Source organism: Solea senegalensis, linkage group LG20, assembly GCF_019176455.1.
Source record: "Solea senegalensis isolate Sse05_10M linkage group LG20, IFAPA_SoseM_1, whole genome shotgun sequence".
Classification (NCBI taxonomy): Eukaryota; Metazoa; Chordata; class Actinopteri; order Pleuronectiformes; family Soleidae; genus Solea; species Solea senegalensis.
Window position 1 is genome coordinate 4506800 of NC_058039.1, and position 25749 is coordinate 4532548.

At 43.0% G+C, this 25749-nt stretch overlaps 1 protein-coding gene and 1 long non-coding RNA gene across 3 annotated transcripts in view; one reads left to right on the forward strand and one right to left on the reverse strand.

The window, feature by feature from the left end:
* LOC122786489 (teashirt homolog 1-like) overlaps nucleotides 1–11467 on the reverse strand; it is a 29448-nt gene extending 17981 nt beyond the window's left edge. Inside the window, exons 1-2 of one of the 2 annotated variants that reach the window (XM_044052839.1) lie at nucleotides 11052–11467; nucleotides 10160–10917 (exon numbers count right to left, since the gene is read on the reverse strand). In XM_044052839.1, the coding sequence (XP_043908774.1) occupies nucleotides 10160–10199 (40 nt within the window). In that variant the 5' untranslated portion in view covers nucleotides 10200–10917; nucleotides 11052–11467. The remainder of the gene's footprint in view (nucleotides 1–10159; nucleotides 10918–11051) is intronic. The other variant, XM_044052840.1, reaches the window with a different exon arrangement.
* A 249-nt stretch (nucleotides 11468–11716) lies between these two features.
* On the forward strand, nucleotides 11717–20889 carry LOC122786491. Its single transcript, XR_006362451.1, has 3 exons — nucleotides 11717–12218; nucleotides 13869–13933; nucleotides 20567–20889. It is a non-coding gene; the product is annotated as an uncharacterized LOC122786491 (long non-coding RNA).
* The last annotated feature ends 4860 nt before the right edge of the window (nucleotides 20890–25749 follow it).

Consider the following 25749-nt stretch of genomic DNA (forward strand, 5'->3'; position numbering starts at 1 on the left):
TCCTCTCCCATGTGAAGAAGTACAAATAAAGTGGAAACAGTGAAATGAAGTGCGCGCAGATTGGACTTGACACTAAATGTTCTCAGTTACACTGCACAACTCGCTGAAACAGATGTCATGTTTCCATATGCGTTTGTTTTGTATTCACATCAAGTAGCTTTACTTAATATGAAAAAAGGTAATGAAAGAGGGAGGAGGCAGATGGACGAGAGGACGACAAGTTAATAGGCCAACAGTCTGGTCATGAGACAAACAAAGAGACAGGTAATCAGTAACAGATGCTCAGGTGGACGGACATCCAGCCAGTGACGACTGACAGCAGAGACACAGGAGGACTCCTGCTGTGTCCTCCGAGACGGATGACTTACAGGGACAGAGTGGAGCTTATACCCCCTGCGACTGCCACTGTCTGAGACAACAAGCCAGCCGGCTCAGGAAAGATTTGGGGAGAACTTTTGGGGCGGTGGCGTAGCTGAAGCAAGATCATTTATACATCCTTTCAACTGCCCATCAAGTGGCAACGTGGAGCTGATGATAATTTAGTGTCGACTCCGAGCAAGCCGCGGTCAATGGCGTTCTTTCTTAATGAAAATGTCAAACATAACTGAACAACAACAAAGTGCTTTGATTCTTCCCCTGTGCAACATGCTTTATGGACAACTCTCGGCTGAACGGGAACAGCTCTGAGAAAAATATGTGACAGTCATGTGTTCAGACTTCAAAGAAGATGACACGGGCCTTTGTTGCCCTGTGACCTTTTGGATTTTTACAAGTCAGATGTCTGACTGCGGGATGTCGCTGAAATCAGGCCACTGGGAGAAAAAGAAAGAAATGGTGTGTGATATATGAGAACAAGACCAGTGAGCCTGAGAGAGGAAAGTATTACGCTCTCCTTTTCAGATGTTGAGTTCATGTTCTTGTAACCAGTTCACTGACTCTTGAGCATCCGGTGAGAAGGCTATAGATGAGAGCGAGAGACAGCGAGGAAGATGAAAGAAAATATGAGCAGGGTAGAGGAGAACTGAGTCAGTAAGATAGAGATTGATGACTGATAGGAAGATGAGAAAAGACTTAGAGAGGGAGCGGGAGAGAGGGCGGCCAGTAATCAAAAAAATGAGTAAAGAGGATGAGAGGAAAAAAAGGGATGAGATAAAAATGAAGAGGTACGGAGCGGAAAGAGAGATGGCAGTGGCGGTACACCAGGCTGCAGCGTGACCTTCCCCAGCGTCCGCTCTCAAGGACACAGTGTCATCTGTTAGCAGTATCCATTCCCAGATGTCTTATCTGCAGTAAACTAGTGTCCAAAAAAATGATATTCATTGCTTCTCAACTCGCCTTATCAGTTAAATAAACACTCCTCGGGGGATAAAAATTTCCACCCTCTGACTCTCCACCACTTGCACCGGCTGCTGGGTTGGAAATGCTGAGGCCAGCTTTTCTCAGTCGCTATGCACTAAAAACTGTCATGATATACAGTACAGTGCTGGCTTTTGCCAGATTTAGCACCACATGCTCTACATGCAGTACAACCACAGCCCAATTTAGAGAAGTGAAGGGAGTGAAGGGGAGAAACTTCACTAATAGCCGCTGCTTAGTTTGCATGTGTTGGACTCATGTTAACGTCCGCCTGATGTTTACAGATGAAAAACACTGTAGTTTATTAAGCGTGTACACAGTGAGTCCCGGACACCTGAGGGAAAAACAAACACATTCTGCTTGTGAGTCTCCAGCCTTAATACTTTAATACTTTCAGCTTGACTTTAAAGTTTGCTGTGAAGAATTGATGCCGCTTCACTTTCCATTAGAAAGTTTTCATTTTTCTGTTGGGAACTTTAATGAAATTTCTGCTGAGGTAAACACTCAGCTGCAAAAGTTAGCACCTATAGAACTTTCTTCTTTTCTTTATTTTTTTTTTTTTATGATTATTAAATTTTATTTTTAAATTTCTTTTCTCTCTTCTCCACACATTCCTGAAAATAGTCTCAAGTCACTGACAAAGTCACGTTAGCATTTTAACACTGCAGACACTGGAGAGAGAAAATATTTGTTCTTTTTTTTGCTGGATAACTGACGTAAATCAAAAATGGATCAATTTGATGTGACACCGCTGATTAAAAACGCAGTGTCTGTCATTTGACTGACGAATGAATCCCTCTGGCACTGTCGACACTACAGTATAATTGAAGATGTGTTGGTCAAATCCTGTTGCTGTTGAACTAGAAGTTATGTTTTCAAACTGAATTTGCCAAAATCACAATTTCAGCAATTCATCCCGATACAAATAGAAAGGGAATTCATGTTTACATCGTTTACAACTAACTGTGGTGAAACTTTCTGGGCATGTAGTGATTTTAGTGGTGAACTTATGGAACCAGAGCAGCCTTTGTCAGAGGCTTGTGCTCCCTGAATGCTTTCTTTATGTTAATGTTAGTCTTTTTTTGTCCCTACATGTGTTCTATAAAATACACCTCACTAACAGCAGCAGCGAGTGCATGTGATGGTGTGCGTGCCTGCACCACAGCGCCGGCACATACAGTATAATCACTGGCTAATAACAACACGGTGGGAGTTGCCGCTCCGCTGTAAATCAATGAGCAAAATAATTGCTAATACACTGGTTATCGATTAGTGTGCTCGCCATGCACTCGTTTTCTGGGGGCGGCTGTAGCTAAGTACTAACGCAGTGACAAGGGTAAAGTGTTATTTCTCAAAAAGGCACACATGCAGACAGCTGGGCAGGGGGAAAAATGACTACAGGGGCCTTGGCAGTAATTCTTAATTGACACCTGTCAGAGCGATGGCAGCAGTCACAGCTGCTGCAGGAGAACGTCGACTCAGGACCTGTTCATCTGTCACTTTTAATATCTTTTCTTCATAGACCCCCTTTCTCCACTTATTGTCTTCTTCTCCTCTATTTCCTTCGCTACACGCCCCGCTCATTTACATCCCACTACAACCCAGATGTTCAAGGCTGGTGAACAGAACTTCAAGGCCTTGCAGTGCAGCACCTCTCCCTTCGCTACCGTTGTTAATGTTTAGTTTGTTGGATCCGAGGCACTTTTTCCACTCGCCGCTTAATTGACCTAGCGCTTGACTCAAGTATCGGCCATGAGAGAGCGAGAGATCCAATAAAAAGAGAGTACTCGGAGTAATAATCCTCACTGTGCCCGCTCTGGTGGTCATGTATCTCCAGTCCTATCTTCCGCTTGATCACCATGATTACCGCAACAGGCTCCGCCACAGTGGCAATATCTAATACATCAAGTGCCCAACTGAGAAAAAAAAATAACGCAGCTCAGTAATATCTTAGATCACTGGAGCAAAATGCAGAGACTAACATGCGAGAGAGTCCTTTTGGGTTTGGGCAAATTCGATGGCAGTAGCCGAACACTGGCTCACTTGAAGTCTTCAGTAACAGCGTCAGCCTGGTGTACAGTGCATCAATCACGTGTAGACCATCACACATTACACTACATCTAATGAAGAACGAGTGGGGAAACGCACACAAACGCACAAACAGCCGCTCCTCTGACTGACTACACACTGACCTGTGAGTGTACTCCGGACCTCCCATCCGTAAATCATGCCTCACTAATTATTTTCCCGTCTTCCTTCCCGTTCCTTTCTCCACACCTTGCCGTATTCCTTTTGTCCACATTACAGACGGCTGTGGTTATTGGTCAAGCTCGGTCCAGAGTGTGAGTGGAGAAGCAGAAGCAGGTGGAAGACGTCGGGGTGCCTGTGACTCCCACAGTTTACAGAGACAGAAGTTGAAACAGGAAGTTTCAACTGTTTTCAGTGAAACTGTAAATTCCTAATTCTAAATCGCACTCGACCCCTTTTCCCCCGTGAAATCCATGTATTTGTGTTGGATTCCACGGTGATTAGGATTCATCCCTTCACCCAAATGGCTACTTTACTCAATCAGCAGGAAGAATTCAGTTGGATCTGTATCCTTTACAGTAATTAGCAACTGCTGCCCTTCACCCCTACAGAGCAGCCATGTGGATGATGTCACCCTTGTTATTATTCCTGTTATTATCTGGCGTCCCTACTGTACATCGCTGCGTTTGTTTTGCAGCTGTTTTGAATTGGAGCCAGCGTGTCTTTGTGAACGGAAAACAGGCCCGCTGAAAAATCAGAGACAACAAATCCATGCAGGATGTATTTAAGGCCGAGGATGCGATTCCTGTAAAAAAAAAACGTTCCTGTTCCCTTGATTTCTTTGTCAAAACTCCTCGCGTCGCGCTTGAGTGAAAATCCAGGTTTTCCTGCTTCCTCTGAAGCTCATTAAGCTGGAGGATAGTTTTACCTCGTGGCTGCGGCTCTAAATGCCTTTACATCGTCACCCTGCCGCTGCTGCTGCTGCTGCTGCTGCTGCTGGCGAGCCTAATTCCCACATATTTTCAATTCGAGCCTCTCTTTTCCACGAGAGCAGTCATCGATCTTCATTTGTCACTTAACCTCCACGTAGATGAGGACAGAGAGCGCGGTGCGTGCGCATGCCTTTGATTTCCTGAAGGCCTACGAGCTCTGACAACACATGCAAATGAAACTACGGGTGTAGTGGAGTGTGGGATCGCCAACGTATCCACTGCCTCCGTCAGTCAATGTCACGTGTTAATGACACTTTACATACACTTCCTTATCACCAGATCAGAAGGGTTTTCACTCACACACACCCTCATGGTGCAGCCTCCACCCCTGAAAAATGTCATTAAATGCTGCATCAGAAACACACCAATAAACAACAACTCAGTGCTGACAGAGTCGTGAAAATGCTTAATTTAGCTCCTGTTCCGTCACATGGGAAAGATTTTGTTTTATGAACATTTTCCCTTTTATAGTAAAAAAAAAAAAGGATATTTTCGGGATAATTGATCAATAATTCCATATAAATCTTTTAAAATAATGTAAAGTGGCATGAGAGAGAGCGACACATCTGCACCGACAGACAGACTGTGACCTGCCACATCGCAGTTCACAGAGAGAGGGCGCTCTCATCGGCTGTTCTGTTACTACTGCTCTGCACACACGTACAGAAACAACTTCCTACACTCACGGCACTTTTCCATTACACAGTTCGAACTCGACTCGGTTTGGTATCAGTCATTGTTGTTTTCCATTACTAAAGCACGGCTGCACCAAACCGCCGTGACAAAAACACCAGACTCCTCGCTTAAATGTTGAGATTTTACAAATGTCATTGCTAAATGTTGAAGATTAGCTCTCTGACACTCTCTGACCAATCAGTGGCCGGCAGACAGCTCAGCTCGCTTTGAACCTCGACAGAGCAGGCACCAAAGCTACTGAGTCGTGCTAGTACTGTATAATGGAAATGTGCCATATAAATTTTTTTTAAAAATGAAGGTTCTAACAATAAAAACACACACACACACACACACACAAAAAGGCGCTTCAGCAGACCATTTTAGTGATGGAGTGATAGCCTCTGTAACATCAAGTACAGTAAAGTAAGTAGGGCTGAATGATTTGGGGAAAACATGAAATTGCGATATTACATTTGTGATTTGATTAGCGGTATAATTTAATATAAGTCACAGATTGGTTTACTGTTCACTGTAAAGTAGACTTAGGCCGGGGAAATAATTCAATATACAACGGCGTAACAGTAATTACTTTGAATGTTTGCTGCTGTTTTTCTGTTCATTTCTGTTTCTGAACTTCTCCTCTGACATTTATCAGGACACTTGTACTGTACGACACGTAAGAACTTGTCCTGTGTGTGTTACATATTTACAATTGCATAGTAAAAAAAAAAAAAAATAGAATGATTAAATCGCGGCCTTTGCGGTACTAATTGCGTCTTGTCAAGTAAAACATTAGATTCAAAAGTGATTAATTGTGCGGCAGTAAAAACAACAATCAACTGCTGCAGCTTTAACATCCAATGTATGTGCTGTATTTACAGACCTGCACATGTACTAATTATCCCAGCGTGAGACTACAACCATTCATAATGTTGTTACGGGGGCCGCCGGTGTCCAGCTGAGTGTTGACTTTAAAAGTCACGCATTTCGATTTGTCACGTCGCACGGCGAGCAACCTCTGCCGCTGAGTTTACAGCGGAACAACTGGGGGTGGGCATCTGAGAAGTGGCTAACACCGAGTTGATTATATCAAGGCAGCGCGCAGGCCTGACACCTTGCTGAATTTGTCAGCATTAATCGGTGGGGCCCTGTCACTGAACCGTCAGCTACCTGGATAATTAGGGACTGCGGCTAACGATGCCGTCGGGAAGGAAGGGAAAGCTCAACCCCTCCCTTCCTCCCTCCCTCCCTCCTCACTCACCCACCCACCCACCCACCAACCTTCAAGTCATAATTAAGAGACTTGCTTTGAACTGAGGTGGTGATGGTGGCATTAAAGCAGAATTTGTTTTTTTGTGGAGGAGCTCACAAGGCAAAGTCATCGCAGTGTGTTGAATCCGCACGCAGCTCATTGTCGTGTCCGTCCGTCGACTCGTGCGTTAATTAAACGCGCGTTGCTCTGAGCGATGGACAGACCCTCAAACTGTAGCACTGGGAGTTTGTTTACAGGAGACACACAACGTGATGTATATCAGAGGACTGAGCGGGATCCCGTTACTGATTGTAACCTGAATACTTGATTAATGTTGAGCATGTCGGGCAGCAGACAAAGGGGCTAAACTATGTTTAGTTATGAGGGAACACACGTCTCCGTCTGTCCCCTCCATTCACGTCCTGTGCCACGTTTCTGCAGAACAACCTTGTCCCGGTGCGTCCCACTGTGGATTCGTCACACACAGACTTTTTTTTTTGTGCTCCACCTCTTCCTCCTGCGCCGCCTCCGTCAGCAAACGTGGACGTTGCGCAGGGAGGGCAGTAAAAACAATGTTATTGCCTTTGCAGTTACGACTTTTTAACTGATGTGGAATAAATATTATATTTAACGCAGAGTCGCACTGTAATCGCGCTGATGTGTTGAATGATTACTTGACAGATTCATTACTTAGAGTGACAGTGTTTGATTTAAGATATGTTAGCTGGCAAAAGAGGACGTGCTGCAATGTCATTAATTTTCCTACAGCAATCAAACCTGTGAACCTCAGTATCAAGGCGAGTAAAGAATTATGGCTTCTTTGTATATTTGTTTTATATATACAGTCTCACATTCACCAATTAAAAGTAATCGCTGCTTATTCTGCTGTAATATACACAGCAGGTTGCCATATTTAAACGTGATAATGGCCCTAAAACAGTCTGATGTGCTCACTTTTCTTCAGTCACCAGAAAATGTGCTCAAGTGTCACGGGTCACCGCTGAAACCCGTTCATTACTGCAAACTTCTCAGCCTCCACCTTCCCCTGAATAAAAAGGTGTTATTGTGCTTTAATCACAGCTCTTTTCAGCCAGGGGTTGAAACAAACACACCGCTGTCGCAATTAGCGCGAGAATTATCTTTGTAATTAAATACAGGAAAATAAAAGTTTCCAGGCCTGAAGTCAAGGTCTTCAAATTGATGTTCCATTTACAGTTAATGTAACACAGAGAAAAGGCACCAGAGCTACTGAGAGCAGAAAATCTGTGTCGTTTGTTTTGCTGAAGGATGGAAATGCTGCACGTTCACTGAGTGATAAAATAATTGCACTATTTCCTGTTTCAATTTCACGTCGTCAAAAGGAACACAAGCACACGACACTCGGGCAAAGGGGGGAAACTTAAACGCGACATCATTCTTTGTCTTTCTTTTTTTACACAACATGTTTTTGTTGCCGCTACTCGATTTCGCCGCGTTGTTTACGTTTGTGTAATTAGCTCAGCTCCTGCGAGGAACGTCTCAGAGCGACACTTCACTTCATTGAGAAAAGACAGGAGGGGAGAGAGAGAGACAGAGAGAGAGAGAGAAAATGACGACAAATGACTGCAGCAAAAGTCTCTGCTGCTCCAATAGCACTGCGCTGAAGTCAACTGCCAAAACTAACAGATGCAGTAATGTGGTTCCAAATGAAAGAACACTGATGTATTGTCACTGGTCATAATCTAGATAGGGTACACCGCCATTACAGGGTCTAAAATCATCACTGTGACTGATGAAACGCTCCCATTTGAAATGGCATACAAAGAGCCATTCAAACCCCCCTCTCCCTCTCCCTCTCTCTCTCTCTCTCACTCTCTTATGAGCGTATACAACATTTTGTTTTAGTGCAACTCCAAAGTGACAAATCTGGGTTGTGGAAATATCTGGTAATGCATTGTAAAAATAGCCAGCGTTTGTAGGTGAGTTGCACTGAAGAGTCTGTCCGTCCTCTCTCTCTCTCTCTCTCACACACACACACACACACACACACTCTAGAGGTGTGTTTTGGATTGACCATACATCGAGCAGTGGAAATAATGCACAGACAATGTCATCCACTGTACGTGTCTGTCACGAAAGCAGACATTTAAATCAATATTTCAAAGCCATGCGTGCACTTCCAGGTGACCACTGGAAAAAACACAGGGAACAACACTGTTGTTTGCCTCCTTTCTGGGGGATTTCACCATCACTCACGGCTGAGGTGGAAACAGACACAGTTCACTTTTTTTAGCGTGCAGGCCCGCGCTTCAAACACATTTCTCCCCATCCATCACTAAAGCCGTGCGTCAATTAGAAATTACAGCCCCACAGAGTTCAAAGTCTTTCTGTCACAACCTTGATTAAGTCTGCTTAACCTCACATTTCCAGCGCCTGCTTAACATTCTACAGCTGTTTTATTCGGCTTTGGTCATTACTGCGTGAACTTCAAAGGTTCCCCTTTTTTTTTTTTCCCCCTCCCCGTCATTTGGAAATGCATGTCAATCACGCACGTCTCCCAGGGACATCAAATGGATTCTGGGGGGAAAAAACATGCGATTCTCTCACACGTCTGCTCGGCTTCACGGTAATGTATAGGCCTGACTGTCAGAATGCAAAGTGTTGTGCTATAGAATTTCCCTCAGGACATGAATGTATTTATTTACTTTTTTTCTCTCTCCCTTTTAGAAAAAAAAAAATAACGATAGCAGAAGGTTAAATATTTAAAACATCTCCTTAAATTCAACTTGACTGTCACATATTCTGTGTGATCACACACGTGTTCGTGTCTCTAGCGTTTAACACAACGCTGAATGTTTCTAAGAGATGGTCACAAAGGTCAGGTCAGGAGTTTGAAGTGACCATTAGAGGTAACCTCCTCACTTCACCCCACACTTCATGTGTGGGATGCTTCTCTGTGATCTCGTCACGCCCCAGCACCCCCCTCCCCGTTGCCTCCCCTCCTCAGGGTATTAATCGCAAAGTATTTATCCCTCTTGAGAACTTTTTTTTTCTCTTCCCTCCCTTGTCTTTCAGTTTGTCTTTTCTCTTGCTCCTCGACGGGGGCAAAAAAGTTCTCCTTTGAGGGGGGGGGGGTTAGGTGGATGGGAGTCCAGCAGCTACCGGGCGCATGCGTGTCTCTGTGGTGAATGATTTACTGATGTTTATCAGGAGTGAATAGATCAAAGGAAGTCGCGTGACAGGCGATCAATCAAGCATCAAATCAGGGATGGCAAAAAAACAAAAAAAAACCCAGAGCGGAACACAGGATGAAAATATGCAGCTTTTCTTTTCTCCTTCCTCCTTCTTTTCTCTCTCTCTTTTTCCCCCCCACTAACACATCAGACACGTCTTTTCGCCTGTAAAAACAAGATAAGATGAGCTTTGTTTGGGGGGGGGGACTTCAATGCTGGCAACCTGGTTGAAGGATCAGCAGAGTGTTGATAGTGAAGTGCACACACGCACGCACGCACGCGCACACACACATACACACACATGCGTGCAGATTTGGCACAGAGGCGCATGCCTGCGTAAATGAGACAACACAGTTGCCAGTCAAAAGCATGCCTGACAAGATTAGTGGAAATAAACTTAGCGTGTTCTGATCCACGAGCACAACTACTAGAACTAAAGTGAAGACACACACACTGAAGACACTGACACAGGTGTGGTCAAGTGTGCGTGTGTGTGTCCTTGTGTTGTCCTGCATTGTCTCTACACACTCATGTGCAAACTTGTTTAATCTACACAGGGAAGATAAAGTGTGTGTGTGTTTAGATGGAGATGTTTGAGTGTGTGTGTGTGTGTGTGTGTGTGTGTTTGCAGAGCCGGGGCTCACCTGATGACCGCCGCGGTGCTTGCTGCTTTCTCCTCGGCATGCTGCTGCAAGACTTTCCGCTTGACTTTTCATGCAGAGATCAAAATAGCGGACAAAATGACGAGAGGAAACCGGTGCAACGGGAGGAAATCAAAGCCAGCAGCGGCGGCAGCAGCGGGAGCAGCGTTTCCCTCAGTTCTTCAGCAGGATGACAGACAGGCAGACAGACAGAGAGAGAGAGAGATCGTGGCTGTGGGTTGGTTACAGTGTAGCTCCCACGCAGGAGTGAGGAAGTGTCTTTTTTGTTCTTCTTTAATCTCTTTTACGCGCCGCTGGTCATGTTTGTCCGCTGAGAAAACGAGCGTAACAAAATAAAAAATGGTCTCGTGCATTAACTTCTTCCGATCACACAAACTCACTGCGGGCTGAGAACTGGGTGGGAGAAAAAAAATGAAAGAAATAAATAATAAAAAAAAAAAACAAGCAGCTCCGTGCGGATCTCAGTCTGTCGTGGAGTGGAGTGGAGGACGTGTAAGATACACGGACATCTGTCTGTGCCTCGTCCTCGCCGCGCTCGCGTCACCTCTCACCGGACTCTTTCACACCTCTGTTCACGGCAAACGTGGAGGTACAAAAAAAACACACCACAAAACTCAGCTCCTCGCGTGACGGCGGTGGAGGAGAAGAGGAGAAGAGGAGAGGAGAAGAGAAGAGGAGTCCACGCTGCTCGCGTGCGACAAGGTGTCCGCTCCGGTGTCCAACACGCAGACACACGCAGTCTTGTTGGGGGAAAAGAGAGGAGACGAAAAAAGAGTGACACGTTAACGGACTGCGCGTGTCAGTCAGTTAAGTGTATGTGTGTGTGAGGAGAAATCTATAAAAACAAAACACGCGTGGATAATGAAATACTCACATAAGCGCCTTCCGCCTTGTCAATATGGACAGTTGACGAAATTTTTCAGAAAGTCATCAGAGAGAAGACAGAGAGCGGGCCCGCCCTCTGAAACCGCACACCGTGCCCTCTTCTTCTCCTTCTCCTTCTTTCTCCTTCTCCTTCTTCTTCTTCTTCTTCTTGTTAGTGTTCCTTGTGTTGCCTTTGTGCAGTGTTGTTGTTGTTTATTCTCACGAAAGCGCAACGAGCGTCCACAACAAGCGGCTTAATTCTCCGCAGTGGAAACGTGCGCACATCGGTGGATGATGCGCGGTGCAATTCAGACAGCTCCCACTGATAGACAGACACATTCAGCTGCCTTTCCGGCCTCTGCTTTACTCCACCCCTCCACAAGCGTCACCCTGACAGTCAGAGCCCACCTGTCAATCCGCTGCTCTAATTGTTCACTGGGATGGCTTTCATTTCGACGCCTTCCTGTCCCCCCGCGCGCGCGCGCACGCACACACACACACACACACACACACAGTTACAGGAGACGTATGGAACCTCCGTGGACACAACTTGGGGAAAAAAAGTTGACAAGCAAGTTGGTGCGAGAGATTTAGCAACACACATTTATCAAATCCTGCCTTTATGATACAAATATAAATATAAATACAAATACAAATAACAATAAGAAAATAAGATATTTTTTTTAAATTAGAAGAATTAAGATTTTTGAGTGTCTCAAAAGTTGCGTGGGTATATTTTAGTGACCTCTTCAGTGGGACAAAGGAGGCTGCGTATCGATCTGAAAACACCTTTCCACTGAGGCTCGTGGTGAAGGGGAGGGGCTCCGAATCTACGAGAGGCTCCATTAACAGCCCATATGCACTCCATCCTAACTATTATCCTGCATAAAGTGTTTATAAAGGGCGCACAGGCGGGCTAATTTCACCTGAAATGAGACGCCATCATGTCACCTGCAGCAGAGAAGAAGCCGAGGAAGAAGAAGGAGAAGGAGCTGGTGTTTTCATGACAGAGGGTGTGGTGATCGTCACAACACAACTTGGATGGCAAGAGAAGTGGCTCAGTTCACACTGGATGCGCTCGGACACTGGACTCACCAGGCTGTGGGCTCAAAGAGATTTGGTGCGGATCATTTACACTAAACCGGATTAGTCACATTGGCCAACTCCATCTGATGTGGTGAGTTGCAAAAAAATTTCATTTTTCCACTTTGTCACTTTGTTAACAGACGTAGTTTTGACATATAAAAGCTGCTGCTGCTGCAGTTGTTCGTGTGCGTCCACACACACACACACACACACACACACAGATGTGAGACTCCTGCGTCTTTACGCGCGGTGCCAAACTGGTGATCTACATCACACACACACACGAGGTCGATGATGTGGAGAGAAGGGGAAAAAAACAGCAAGTACCGCCCCAACATCTGTCTGTCCCTGTCTGTCAAACAACAGCAGGCTGCTGATTGATGGAGCCCAATTACGTCACTAACGTTTCCAAACCCAAATGTCTGCACACAGGAACAAGGAGCTGCACTTATATATAATAATATAATAATATATAATATATATATAACACACATGAACAGATATTACTGCTTTTAGTCCCTGTTAATATAACATGGTGTCCTGAATTATGTTATTAACACTGATAGTTTATTGATGTTATGCTGACTTAAATAATATCCTGCTTTTTGTTGTTGTTGTTGTTTTAACTTCATATTCAGTTTTAGGGCCACATTGTTCCATCTGTACTTTAAAAGTAAAAAGTTAAATGTGTAAATGTGCACTCTGCCAATTATTATCCAAGCCAAATAAATAAATAACACACTAATACACACACACATACATATATGTGTATACACATATATATGTATGTGTGTGTGTGTATATATTATGAGTGTGTGTGTGTGTGTATTATTATGTATTTAAGTTAATAACAGTCAACATTTCTTAAGAGGAAATAGGACAAAGATAACAATCTAAAGCAGAATAAAGAAGAAGAACAAAAGACCTTTTTTAATTTTAGGGTCATGGATTAAAACATTTAAATATCTTGAATATATTTGTATTATTTATAGATATTTCTATCTTTTATATGTTCTTTTATATATTTAAGTGCACTCTTAATAAAAGAACATGAAATATTTAATCTATATCACTGATTTTGTGGAGCTGAGTGACTGATTTGAGCAGACTCCTCTTTGCTTTTAGGAGGACAGAGGAAGCACGTGCAGGGTCTGATCTTAGGCCAGCAGGGGGGGACAAGGAGTTCAAGAGGCAGGGGCAACAGCCACCTTTGCACTGACTGAAATGTCTGGAGGACATAAGCAGGATTCACGCTCTACTTCTGTATTAAATATGTGATAAAACCACATTATTTAGTTTATTTCTTTTGCTGCCGTGAACACAACAAAATACACCGTTCTATAAATGTAACAGGACGGATTACATGGCATCACACCGATGGAGTTGTACATACAGTTGTCCATGTGTGTGTATATATGTGAATGTAGCGTATACACACATTCACACACACCAGCGTGATCCAAATCGCTTGTTACAGGAGTTACACGTCCATGCGACGCGACTGCCTGAACCCATGAGCATGTATGACATGTATGACCGACGTGTACACACGACGCCTCTCCTCCTGCACACGACTGTGACACGGTGACAGCGTTATGACATGTCAGCGTGTTTCCTTCTCGTCTGCGTGAACACGCCGCCTCAGAGCGGGCGAGGACCTCCCTGTGTACTCATGTACTGTATATTTACATACATTATTCTCCACTTTCTTTTGTCTTTCTCTCTCTCTCTTTTCTTCCAGGTCTGACGTGGCCATGTGTGGAGAAAGTGTTCCATAAGATCTACAGGATCTCACTGTCACATCAGGTGAGGGACCCACACTCAGCCTGACAAATAAGACTAATAATAATACTATTTTTGACTTGTAAATACTGTAAAAGTGTTATGATTATTTGCAGCTCCCATTAGAATAAAAATATTGGAACTATCATGGCAGATTAAGATATATTTTGTCCTATTTCTGTCGCCTGCTGCGCACATTTTAACACCATTTTCTGGGAACTATCTCACACGCGTTATTTGTAAAAAAATAAAAATAAAAATCTAAAATAAACAGCTCAGACTAAGTTTGTTTCGCGAGTCAAACATGAAACACAAACAAATATGCGGCGTGGATTTAAAAAAGACAGAAAAAGAGAAACAACATTCAAAACAAGCAGCAGCCGCGTCATTTTTTTTTTGTACCTTCCCTTCTGTCTTTTCAATCCTTCAACACCTTCACTGTCTCCTGATCATTATCACTACACAGCCTCACATCATCCTCCAACATGAGCACTAAACAGACCCATCACTTAAATTGTGTCTTAAAACCACACGTTTTTTATTTTATCTTATTTTATTTCATTGTTTGACAGCAGTAAACAAAGTGTTTCAGTAAATTTGGGACTAACAGTGTTAAACATATTCACGTGTTGCTTTGATCACAAGTCTTTTTTTTTTTCTCTCCTCTGCACTGTTTTATTTCTATTTCAGTTTCGTTTTAGGGCGATATTTGTGGCAACGCGCAGCATAATGACAAACATCTCACTGACCCAAAAGTAGAATTTAATGTCTACCTCTTCTAATTCATAAATAATGAATGTTGTGTTGCATATATTGGCCTGTGGCTAATCACCCGAGCTCTTCTGCAGCCATAAACCCTCGGATTTCAAAATATCCAGGCCCTGCTGGCACCACGCTAATTCACTGTCAGGAGTTCGTGGTGTTTGGCGTGTCTCGGAAAAAAGAAAAATCAGAATATTTGTATAAAGATCTGCCACAGCAGCCGACTCCTCATCTTATCGCCGCGCTGAAATAAAGAGTAATATTTTCCCCCTTAATGTCATTCAAATAAGTTCACGTTTGGAAAACGTGAAGGCTCACAGCTTATGATAATTCCTCTCCTCATAATCTTGAGTAATCTTCAATCAATGATGTGTCCTATCAGATTCCAGACACTCATTGACAGCCTGAATATAAGAATATATAATAAAAAATAAATAAAGAGGAGGCTCTAACTTTGACACCAGCGATATCTGCACATCTATCAGATAAGGCTGCATAATTAAAGTGCCAAGTGTGAGTGTGGAGAGCAGGAGAGAGACGTTTTGATATTTTACAGAGATTTACTTTTCCACGACTTGTTTAACACGTCGACTTAAATAAAACGATGCGTTGCTGTAGCTTTGACAGTGCAATTAAAGCTTTGTAATCCCCACCTGAGCTCTGTTTTTTCATTGTTATTGTTATTATTATTATTATTATAATATTGTCAGTTTGGACGAAGACTGTGATGAAAATGCTGTGCAGCAGTGACAGACGGAAGTTTATGAAAAGGAGTGGAGCCTCGGTGGGATTTGCCGCGACGAGGGAGCTCCGCTGTGAAGCAACTTCGGCTTGTTTACACCAAGTGCGGAAATGTTGTCGAGCAGAATAGAAAATGTGCGTCTACCCCCCACTAATTATGTATTTACTGCTTTAAAACACGAGCGACATAACAGTAACAGGCCAAACTTCATCTGCGCTTACAGGGAGATTTCCCGCTTCCCCGGAAACGCCTCGCAAAAAAGAAAAAGAAAAAAAAAAATCCTCACCAAATCAGCTGAAAGAAAGTGACACATTCCACGTTTCAAAATACCTGCCTGTCTGCTCGCTGCTTCCCGCTCCTCCTCCCATGCCTTTTGTTTTCTCTGACACGTGCACTCCAATTAGCACTTTTCAGCCATTAAGGAGGAAAGAGAAACAGCCAAACACCGAGCTCGTTTTCCGACAAGACTTCCTGAGCTCCAGTGGATTCCCAAAAAAAACAAAAAAAAAAACCAAAAAACCCAAACATTATCTTCTTCACACAACAATTAGTAATAGTTTAGTCTGGGAACGTGACGTGACAGTGCACTGTAGGGTTTGCAAGAGAACAGCTGTTGTCAGTCCACATTTGGAGCAATTAAAAGCATTAAAATGTGTTTTTTGTTTTTTTTAACGGAGATTATTTTCTTCCACAGTGACGTACTGTAAGATAATCTGTGAAACATCTCCATCTCCGTGCTGGAAATAACTTCCCGTGTTGCAAACACAACAGTCTATTGAGGATAACCCGCGAAAACATGTCTCATAACTGTGAGAGCACAGTTAGAAGTCGGGGATTTTTTTTTCTCTCCTCTTGTGTGTCAAATTAGAGCACCCTAATCTTCAGCTTTACTCCTAAATTTAAGTCGGCGAATTTCAAATTGCACAGATCCCTCGCTGTGGGCTTTGGCGGCAAAAATCTGTCAGTGCTGCGGGTGTGTTGTACATTAAGGGAAGAAAATGCTCTTAAAAAGGTGCTTTTCTGACATTAAAATGACTTGTGTGCACAGCGCTGGTCGATCCGTGTAGTTGGAGGCATATATTTATGAATAGGAACCTTTAATTAGGGCTTGTGTTTCCTCCCTAGTCACATTGAGGGATGGTCCTCGCCGACATTCATTAATGATAATCACCAAGAGCGATGGCATAGCTACAGGCCAAGTCTCAGGGGACCCGACACTTGAAAAGAAGCATTAAATTACACAGAGGGACTCTTTAATTGCAAAAAGGAAAATATATAGCCATCATTGTTAAATATGATCTTTTGTAAGCCTTTACTGGTTCAGGGATTTGTCTAAGGGTTTTCTTATCCTCACACTCTCTCAAAATGATCCGGCTATTTTGTGCGACGACACCTCGTCTGAGCTTTGCTCACATGTCGCGCAAACAACAGGAAACTGTGTTATGTTAAAACTCGCTTTGGAAAAACAAAAGGACACAGACAGAGTCGTGCAGGAAGTTGCCACAAAATAAAAATGTCATCCAAAAGTCCTAAACGATTTAAGTAGTTGTTTCTTTTTTGTTTTGTTTTTTCACACAACCTTTAGAAATGTTTTCTTGACACTAATCACTGTGAGAACAATTATTATTCATGTGAAGGGAAACAGGCCACTCCCACTTTTCCTTTATCATTTGTGAAATGCTCAGCTCGTATTAACGTGTGCCTTTAATTGCGCCTGTGTTCATGTGTGTGTTGTTGTTTTCTCCTTTTAACGTGTATTATTCTAATAATTATGAATGTACTGATTTAGTGCCGTGTGTGTGTGTGTGTGTGTGTGTGTGTGTGTTCTCGTGGAGGAAAAACAGGGACTGGAAAAATCTAAATCTTGTTAGTGAATGAAAAAAAAATAAAAAAAATGTGAGCATACACATATTCATACGCATGGACACCCAAACTCCTGACCTAATTGCTCAGTCTCACTCAACTAATTAATCACAGCTGACTTAACATGGTGACAAGGTTAGGTAGGCGACATTCTCCAAAAATCTGTCTCCTGGTTCTTCCCTCTCCTTCCTGTTCCCTGTCACGTCCTCTTTATCTTTCCTATCTTCATCTTCCCTTGCATGTGTTTTTCATTTATTGAACCAGTTCCTCTGGTTTAATTGAACCTGCTGTTTTCGTCCATCCCTCCTGACTTCACCATCTTTCCCCCATCAGATCACGCTTGAGCATGAATCCAAAGAGAAACCTAAGTTGGCCCACATCTATTTTTACCTGTTATCGGGGGGTTGGTGGTGGTGGTGGTGGTGAGTGAGGGGGTTCTAGAGGTGAGTGGGCATGCTGGGAAAGAGGGAGGGTTAGGGGCGGGGTCACAATGCTCCATTAATCAAAAAGAATGACACTCATGTCGTCCCTGACAACCATCCTGCCACCCGTATGTCTGCTCCCTCCTCTTCCTCCTCCATCCCACTCAAACAGGACAACTTTAGTGATGGGGAGGGTGAAGAGAGGAGAGAGGGGGTGAGCGAACTTTATTAATCAAGCATCTCAGATTAATTGTTATGAAGTGTCAACCATAAATTCTCCATTTGGATTTAATAATCTTGGGGGTAGACTTAACAATCTCTGTCGTGATTTGAGTTTTATTGAAGAGGCTGCAAAGACACAGAGAGAGAGAGAGAGAGAGCGAGACAGAGAGGGAAAGAGATGCAGTGACACAAATAGCTTCTCAGCGGACAGTCCCTCTCCACATGACAGTTATGAAATACAATTATCAGCGAGATCTGCTTAAGAATTCATCAACTGCACCCCTGCTTTCCAAGGAGAGAAGGGGGAAGAAAAAAAAACCCCCCGACATACAAAGCAAGTCTTAACTGATAAGACTTCTCTTTTCCCTTCAGCCCTTAAACTATCATCTCAATTTTTCTCTGTCTCCGACACGTTAAGTCACGGCTAAGGTATATGGCGCCCATATTGCTTTGAAAGCGCGTGTTATATTAAAGCATATATCATTAGGTAATCAGGGAATATGGTAAATGACACGCCGCATGCAAATCACCGACACAGTGAGCCGTTTGTTTGAAATGTATTACTCGTCGGTTTCCATCGGGGGTCAATAATAGCAGTTAATCTCGGCGTGCGGGGGAAACGTACTGTCAGGGAATTGTGCAACGCCCTGTCAGCGCTCAAAAGTAACGGAATCATAAAACGCAAATGATTTCAATCAGCTGTCGTCTAATTGCAGCCGTATCTTTTGAAATGAGCGAAGAACGGCCACTATGCGGGTTGACAGCGTGCATAAAATTAGCATAGCTTTGCATATCGCAATGCCATTAATGTTTGTTTTATTGAAGACTTGGGTTAGCCTGTTTTTTTTTGTTTTTTTTTCCTCTTGTACACTTATTGTCTTAAAGGGAACACGGACAAAACAGTCCACGCGGTCGTCGTGGAAATGGTTTGACTCAACTATCCAGACGACACTGACATCAGAGAGCAGACTCTTGGCCTTGTTTCCCTCTCAGATTCTTATTTTGTCTGATCCAGGAAGCTATTTCCTAATCTGCCCAGTGGCGATGCGTTGACAAAAGAGATCAGAGGGATGGAAAATGGCTCTGTCTTTGTTCACAATAATAATGGGAAGTCATTATGTGACGATTTTGGGGCGGGGGCGGGGGGGGGGAGCCGGGGAGAAGCTTGTGAAACATGTGTCTTTAACTGCGAATTCTGCCCGCTGTGTCATCCTGATCAATGACGCCAGCGCCCGGTGACAAATGGCGATAACTGGACCCGTGGTAAATGTTTTAGCAATCAACACTTGCTTCATCCACCATTGCCCCAACAACACGGCTGATCCCTCACTGACACGCCGGCCCTGGTCAAACCTCCGACATCAGTAACTGCAGCCGTCTGCCTCTGCTGAATCCAGGAAAACCATTCTTTGACCTTGAGCTGGTCTGTTTTGGTGACGTCTCACGGACTCACAGCGAGACTGTGGAGAGATGTTTTCAAATGATGCTGCGACACTTGAGCACGGCGGGAGGCCGGACCACAGGGAAACCCCTCAGTGTCACTTGTGTTTTGAATGCACTGTGATAATGCGATTAAGAGGCGAGCGACGCGAATCACTGTCGCGTTCATGGCTCCGTGTTTAACTTACATTATATGAATTAATGTCAGCGTGGGAACACGTAAAAACCTGATTAACAGGGCTGCGTTTTTCTCGTTCCCATTTACACTTTTCATGTGTTTACGTTTAAGTTTCATGGTACAGTAAACACGTCCTTCTAGACTCACACAAAACTAGACAATGACAGAAGTGAAATAATAATCAAGTTTCTTTATATTTCTCTTTGTTTAACAACAATATGTATTTGGCAAGTTGCAATTTATGTTAAAACTGAATGTTGTCGCCACCGTATTTGCATGTAAATGTGTATATTAATAAAATATTGACTGAATACAGCATTATTTCACTTTTAATTGTATGTTTTTTTGAAAGAGCTTCAGTTGCACACGTCTACGAAATCTGCAAACAGACCTGGATTCAAAGCGCGGTTCCTCTTGTGTGTCAGTTACAGTATGTGGTTTGTAACCTGTTACCGCACCATTTTGTGGATATTTCCCAGCAATCAAGAATTGTAGTGTTCCTCGGGATTAACGGATATGATACTCCAATCCTGGCCAAAGTAACTGGATTAGATTACAGCAAAAGCAAAATCCAGAAATATGACCTAAATGCTTCACTAAGCGGAGACAACATGATGTAAAGAGATGAGATGAGAGAGGTCTGCCGCCACTGTCATGTTTTGGACATGGATGGTTTATAGCTATAGGTGGTAAATGTATGTGTTAGTAAAAGAGCAAAAAGAAAACATGGCACTGACATCATTATTGATACGTGAACAAAAATAACCCACTCCGTGATTGTCGTTGCAAAAATCTTCTCCACCTATTCTGAAATACTCAAACACAGTTTTGTTTTTTTCGTTTTTTAAGGGTGATAATGATTTTTTTTTTTTTTTACCAAACATAATTTGTTCAGTAACCATGACAATAAAGGTCTTACAGCAGTTATTTTAGGCAACGTCGTCGTCTATAACCAGTAATTTGTGTGAAACGGATGAGAGTCATCACATCAAAGAGCACCCTGACTCTGTTTGTGCTTTACATTTCAGAAAAGACTTTAAAAACACACCTCGACGTTTGGAATTTAGATCCGAAGCTATTTCCTCCCACATCTCTGCCCTGACTTACACCTGCAAATCCACCACCCTAACAACACCCGACAGAGATGCATCTTTTCTGTCGGGTAAAAAAGAAAAGAAAAGGTAAATAAAAGATACAATTCTCTGAACTGGCCCCTCTGCTCATTGCGTTTGCCCCAGTGGTCAAGGACACTGGTATCAGTGGACGTCAGGTTAGGCCCCATCCATCAGAGGGCTTTGGGTAATGGAATCAACCAGTGACAATGATCATCAGCACTGCAAACAATGGTCCATAAACATCCCCTGACAAGTGGTCAAATGCGACAGAGGCGAGGTGGGGGCTGGGTTAGGGCGGGGGGAGGTTTGAGGGATTGTGTTTGTGTGTGTGTGTGTGTGTGTCCACGTGTGTGTGCGCCAGACAGGGGCTGTAACACGAGGTGAAACGGTGTGGCAGAGTAGCAGCGACGTGGCGAGGAAGATATCGCCCCCCCGGGGACAATGTGGTGGACCAGCACACATGCTACATATCTGAAAACAAATGTCCCCCCCCTAAGGGTCAGGGGTCAAGCGTTCTTCAGCGTATTGTAAAGTTTGTGTCTCGCACTTTGGTTTTTTCCTTTAAAAGCATAGTATGTTAATTCTGTTGCTAGCAGTCTCTCACTACAAAAAAAACACCCCAAACTGACCTCATCTGATGACGTCGCGAAGCAGTGTGGCATCATGGGATATGTTGTCTTGTGTGTGGCTCCCTTGTGCACTTACAGACAGAGCTTCAGCAACAGAACGACGGAAAAAAAGACGACCAGAATAACCAGAACGGTCCGTTACATTAAACTTAAATACAGTTTCTATAGATCACTGCAAAAAAATGCCTCTAAAAAAAAAAGCTATTATACCTTGAATACCTTGAAACAAGTAAAATTATCTAAAGTATCTTTGGCCTTAAGAAGTAAATAAGTCCAAAAGAATGGTGTGTTTAGATAAATACACTATATTCAAGTAACTTACACAATTTTTTTGCAGTGCAGAATTGTTATACACTGTATTTGATCTTTAAAATGAGTTGGGTTGGTTTTGTTGTCACATCTCTTGCAGCAGTGATGGTCAAGAAGAATAACACAAGATGAGATTGACTGTATATATATACACTGTAGTGCACATATACACACAGTATCTGCACCTTTACTGAACATCTTGATGAAATAAAGAAGGATAATGCAGAAACTGAGAGACTTCTAACCTGATTAAAACACTACTCAAGCCTAAAATTGCTGCTCCTGCCAAAATGGCCTAAAGTAAAGTGTGGGAGATGATTGTTTTTCCTTTCTCTCCCAGTCAGCAATTAGAGAGGTTGAGGATTTCAAAGACACTTGATTTTTCTTTCCGTTTTTCTTTTTTTTCTTACTTCTTTACGTTGAGTTCCCCTTCGCCGGGATAAGTTGTTGCTTTTGTCAAGCTGAATGTTACGTCACTCCAAGTTTTTGTCAGCTGGATACTCTCTGTGTCTCTGCAACACACACACACACACACACACACACATATGGAGTTTAATTAGCCACCATTTGCCTCAGCCTTTGCTCTTTTTTTCTGTTTATCCAAACGTCAGGAATGACACTGGCCAATTAGTGCAATGAAATAGTTTAACCATTTCAAACAGTACGAACCAAGTGGAATATTTTGCTTTGCAGCTCAAGGTCTGGTGTGTTGCATCCATGCATCATTATGTGTGTGTGTGTGTGTGTGTGTGTGTGTGTGTGTGGAGGGTGTCTCAAAGAAAGGAATATGGAAAAAAAGAAAAGCACAGCAGGGGTCAAATAAGTAAAAAAAAAAAAAATGCTTGTTTGGTTTCCTGTTACTGGGTCAGTATTACAGTATTTGCACAATCTTATTTTGAGCTCTTTGTTATTGACAGAAAACGTGTGATTGCGCTCATTATTCTATGTTCTGTCACCGGTGGCAGGATAAAGTCACCCCAAAGACTGGCTCGCTCTTCAAAAAATCCGGGGCAAAAAAGAAAAAAACGCTTGATAATGGCTGCCATGGTGATTTACTAATTGTCTTCGGGATTCAAATTAATAATTGGCGAAGCCATCGCTGAAGTGCACGTAAGAACTCTCCTCTCGTTCACTTGCATCTTCATAAAAAAAAAAAAATACTCACAGCAGAGAGGATATCATTAACAGTCTCTCCAAATTGAAACAGTCATCAAGAGCGTCTTTAAATGTCTCCCCAAGCTTTTTCGTTGAGTGCAAATGACATCTCGCTCATTTTGCTGGTGGCTAAATGACTGATGTGTTGAATGAGATGGTCCGTTCTGACGCGTTTGAAGGCTGCCGGTTTGAAGTATATGATTCTGAAGTGGCGGCATATGCTTAGTGAGATAAGTAATTTGACACGCAGACATCACAGCCTGCAAATCTTTCGTGTGGCTGCCTTGAGTGTCCAAGCCGCGCGCTTTTTCAAGTACACTTTACAACTGTCACAACCGACTGTCAGCGCCTGAGCGACGCGCGCAAACGAGCTCAGTCTGAGCGCAGAACACGACAGCTGTCAAATCCAAACAAAAATATCAACTCTCTCAGACTAAAAATACCATTAATTTGATCTCAGCCGTTTAAAAAAATTAATTTGCTATTTAAGAATCAAAGACGGCGCCGAGTTTTGTTCATTAAAGTAATTCAATTAACGCTCGTACTTTGAGAGTGAAGCTTGATTTGAGGCAGGAGTCATTGAAAGCAACGCGGCAGTAAGAGAAATTCAAAAGAGAGCAAAGCTTCCCCTGCTGATGTTATTTCTCTCTCTCTCTCTCTCTCTCACACTCTCTGAACAAGAGCCACCGGAATTATGTCACACGAATAAAGATGCACCATGCCATATATTACAGTATGTGTGAACATACAGTGTATGTTTACAAAAGAACACACACACACACACACACATACACACACACATGGCAGCTGGGGAGGGGGCAGAGCTGCAAACAAAGTCGCTGACATTGTGACACTTCTTTGGCAGCATTGTGCAAGTGTTGTCTGCAAACAGGCCTCTGAATAAATGGATCTGAAATGATTTACCTCGGGTATCTGCCACCTGAGCGCACACACACACACAGGTTGGTGCTGCTATTCTTCTAAGGACAGTGCATTGGTTCCCATTTAGTTGGACAACCTAAACCAAAGCTTTATCCCTAAACTTAACCATAAGCAGTTATTGACTAACACCTAACCTATCCACAATTGAAGTTTTCGCCCTGATCTTAACCGCTGAGGTTCTAAAAGGTCCTAAAGAGGTAACAAATACAAGTACACACACACACACACAACTTTTGTACAGGGAGGCTGACGCAGAGACACATACACACACATGAGAATCTGGCAGAACAACGTCCCATTGTGACATCCTGAGTCACATACTAATTTGAGATTCATCTCTCTCGCTCTCCCTGTGACGAGAGTTGATTTGCAGCCGTAATCGACGGATGCTTTCATTGTTCAGTTTCACAGTCGATTCACTGGTTTTACAAAAAGAGACACGAGAGAGAGTTTGCGTCGACGATAGTCTGAATATCTTTGATTTGTGGGCTAAACAGGACATTTGGGGAGGTTATAATCAACATCTTTCACCATTGTCTGATATTTCATGAGCCAAATAAGTGATTGATTAACGGTGATAATGACTGACAGGTCAATCGATAATTAAAAATAATGACTGGTTGCAGTCCTGGCCGATGGAAGTGGAGAATATACCCGAGATCATGCTGAGAATAGACACGTCTGTGACCTTGGCGTCTCCAACAATGTCTGCAACGCTATCAGCTGAAGAATACGCGATGACATGCGAACAACAAGAGACATGTCTTCAGCAGCAGCAGCAGAGACACAGCGAGACGACCACATCACAACGGCGTTTGTCACCTTCAAGTCACTTGACATCGTCCTGAGGAGAGAGCATATTTGTTTCTGGGATTAAATAATGCAACGTATGTGAGTTAATAAAGTGACTGTTTGAGCTTATTGTGTGTATGTACTCTGAATTCTCTAAAAACATAAAAAATTCGACGACTGGCAGAATAGAACAGATGTCTGACAATGAAAATGAAACTTTGTTCAGAAACGTGTCAGGACAACATCACGTGCACCAAATGTGACTGACTGCACAAGCTTTTTGTTTTAACAAACGACAAAAACAACCACTGAAACAATTTTTTTTTTTCTTTTAAAAAAAGAGATTTTCATTATATCCGCCTTTAAAATCATCAGTGAGGACGCACAGCCTCACCACTGTCAGGTAAAGTGAATAAATATGGGAGGAATGAGAGAAGTAGATAAAAGTAGCACCAAGGGTGGATAATTGACAACAACAAAAGCAAAAGCGGAGTGTAATGTACTAACTAACAATGTAATACAACAGTAAAACATCAAATCAGAATGTCACTTTGTTCATTAGAGAAATTAAATCACTTAAAACACTTGACAGCGAAGCTTGTTTTCCGGCAGGAATTTAAACAGTCATTCAGAGGAGAGAGCTACTTATATTAAATAACATTATCATACAATAATAAAACATGAAATCAGACGTGGTGAACGTGGTGCTCGTACACAGATGGTTAACAATTTGGACTGTCAAGCTCTGATGGGAGACGCGTCCCCAGGCAGACTGGCAAAAAAAAGTTGACAGTCGCGCAAAGGAGAAAAACAACAAAGTCAGGAGGTGAAAAACGGAGGCATCAGAGAGATACATCATCATTTCACCTCTCTGACACTCTGTAGGGCTTGACCTTACCAGGCTGCCGGGTTGTCACACCGGCCTAATCAAGTAGTGGGCGGAGCTGCAGGAGCTGCCGCAGTCTGACAACACGCAGCACTGACCTCATCGTGCAGTGTGTGTGTATCGACAATCACCGCCACATGTTTCTCCCATATTCACCGGAGTGTGGATAAACAGGTCAAATTGTAAAGTTTCTGATGATATCACTTCACTCAACAGAACAAATCTGTATGGTTAAATTTCATTAAACACATTGTACTGCCCGACGCTCTATGACTCATCATTTATACAACGCTCTATGATGATACTACCACCTTATAAAGTCCAAACTAAGCAAAGCATATTGAGATCATAATTCATATACAACAACTTCCTCACTTACTACT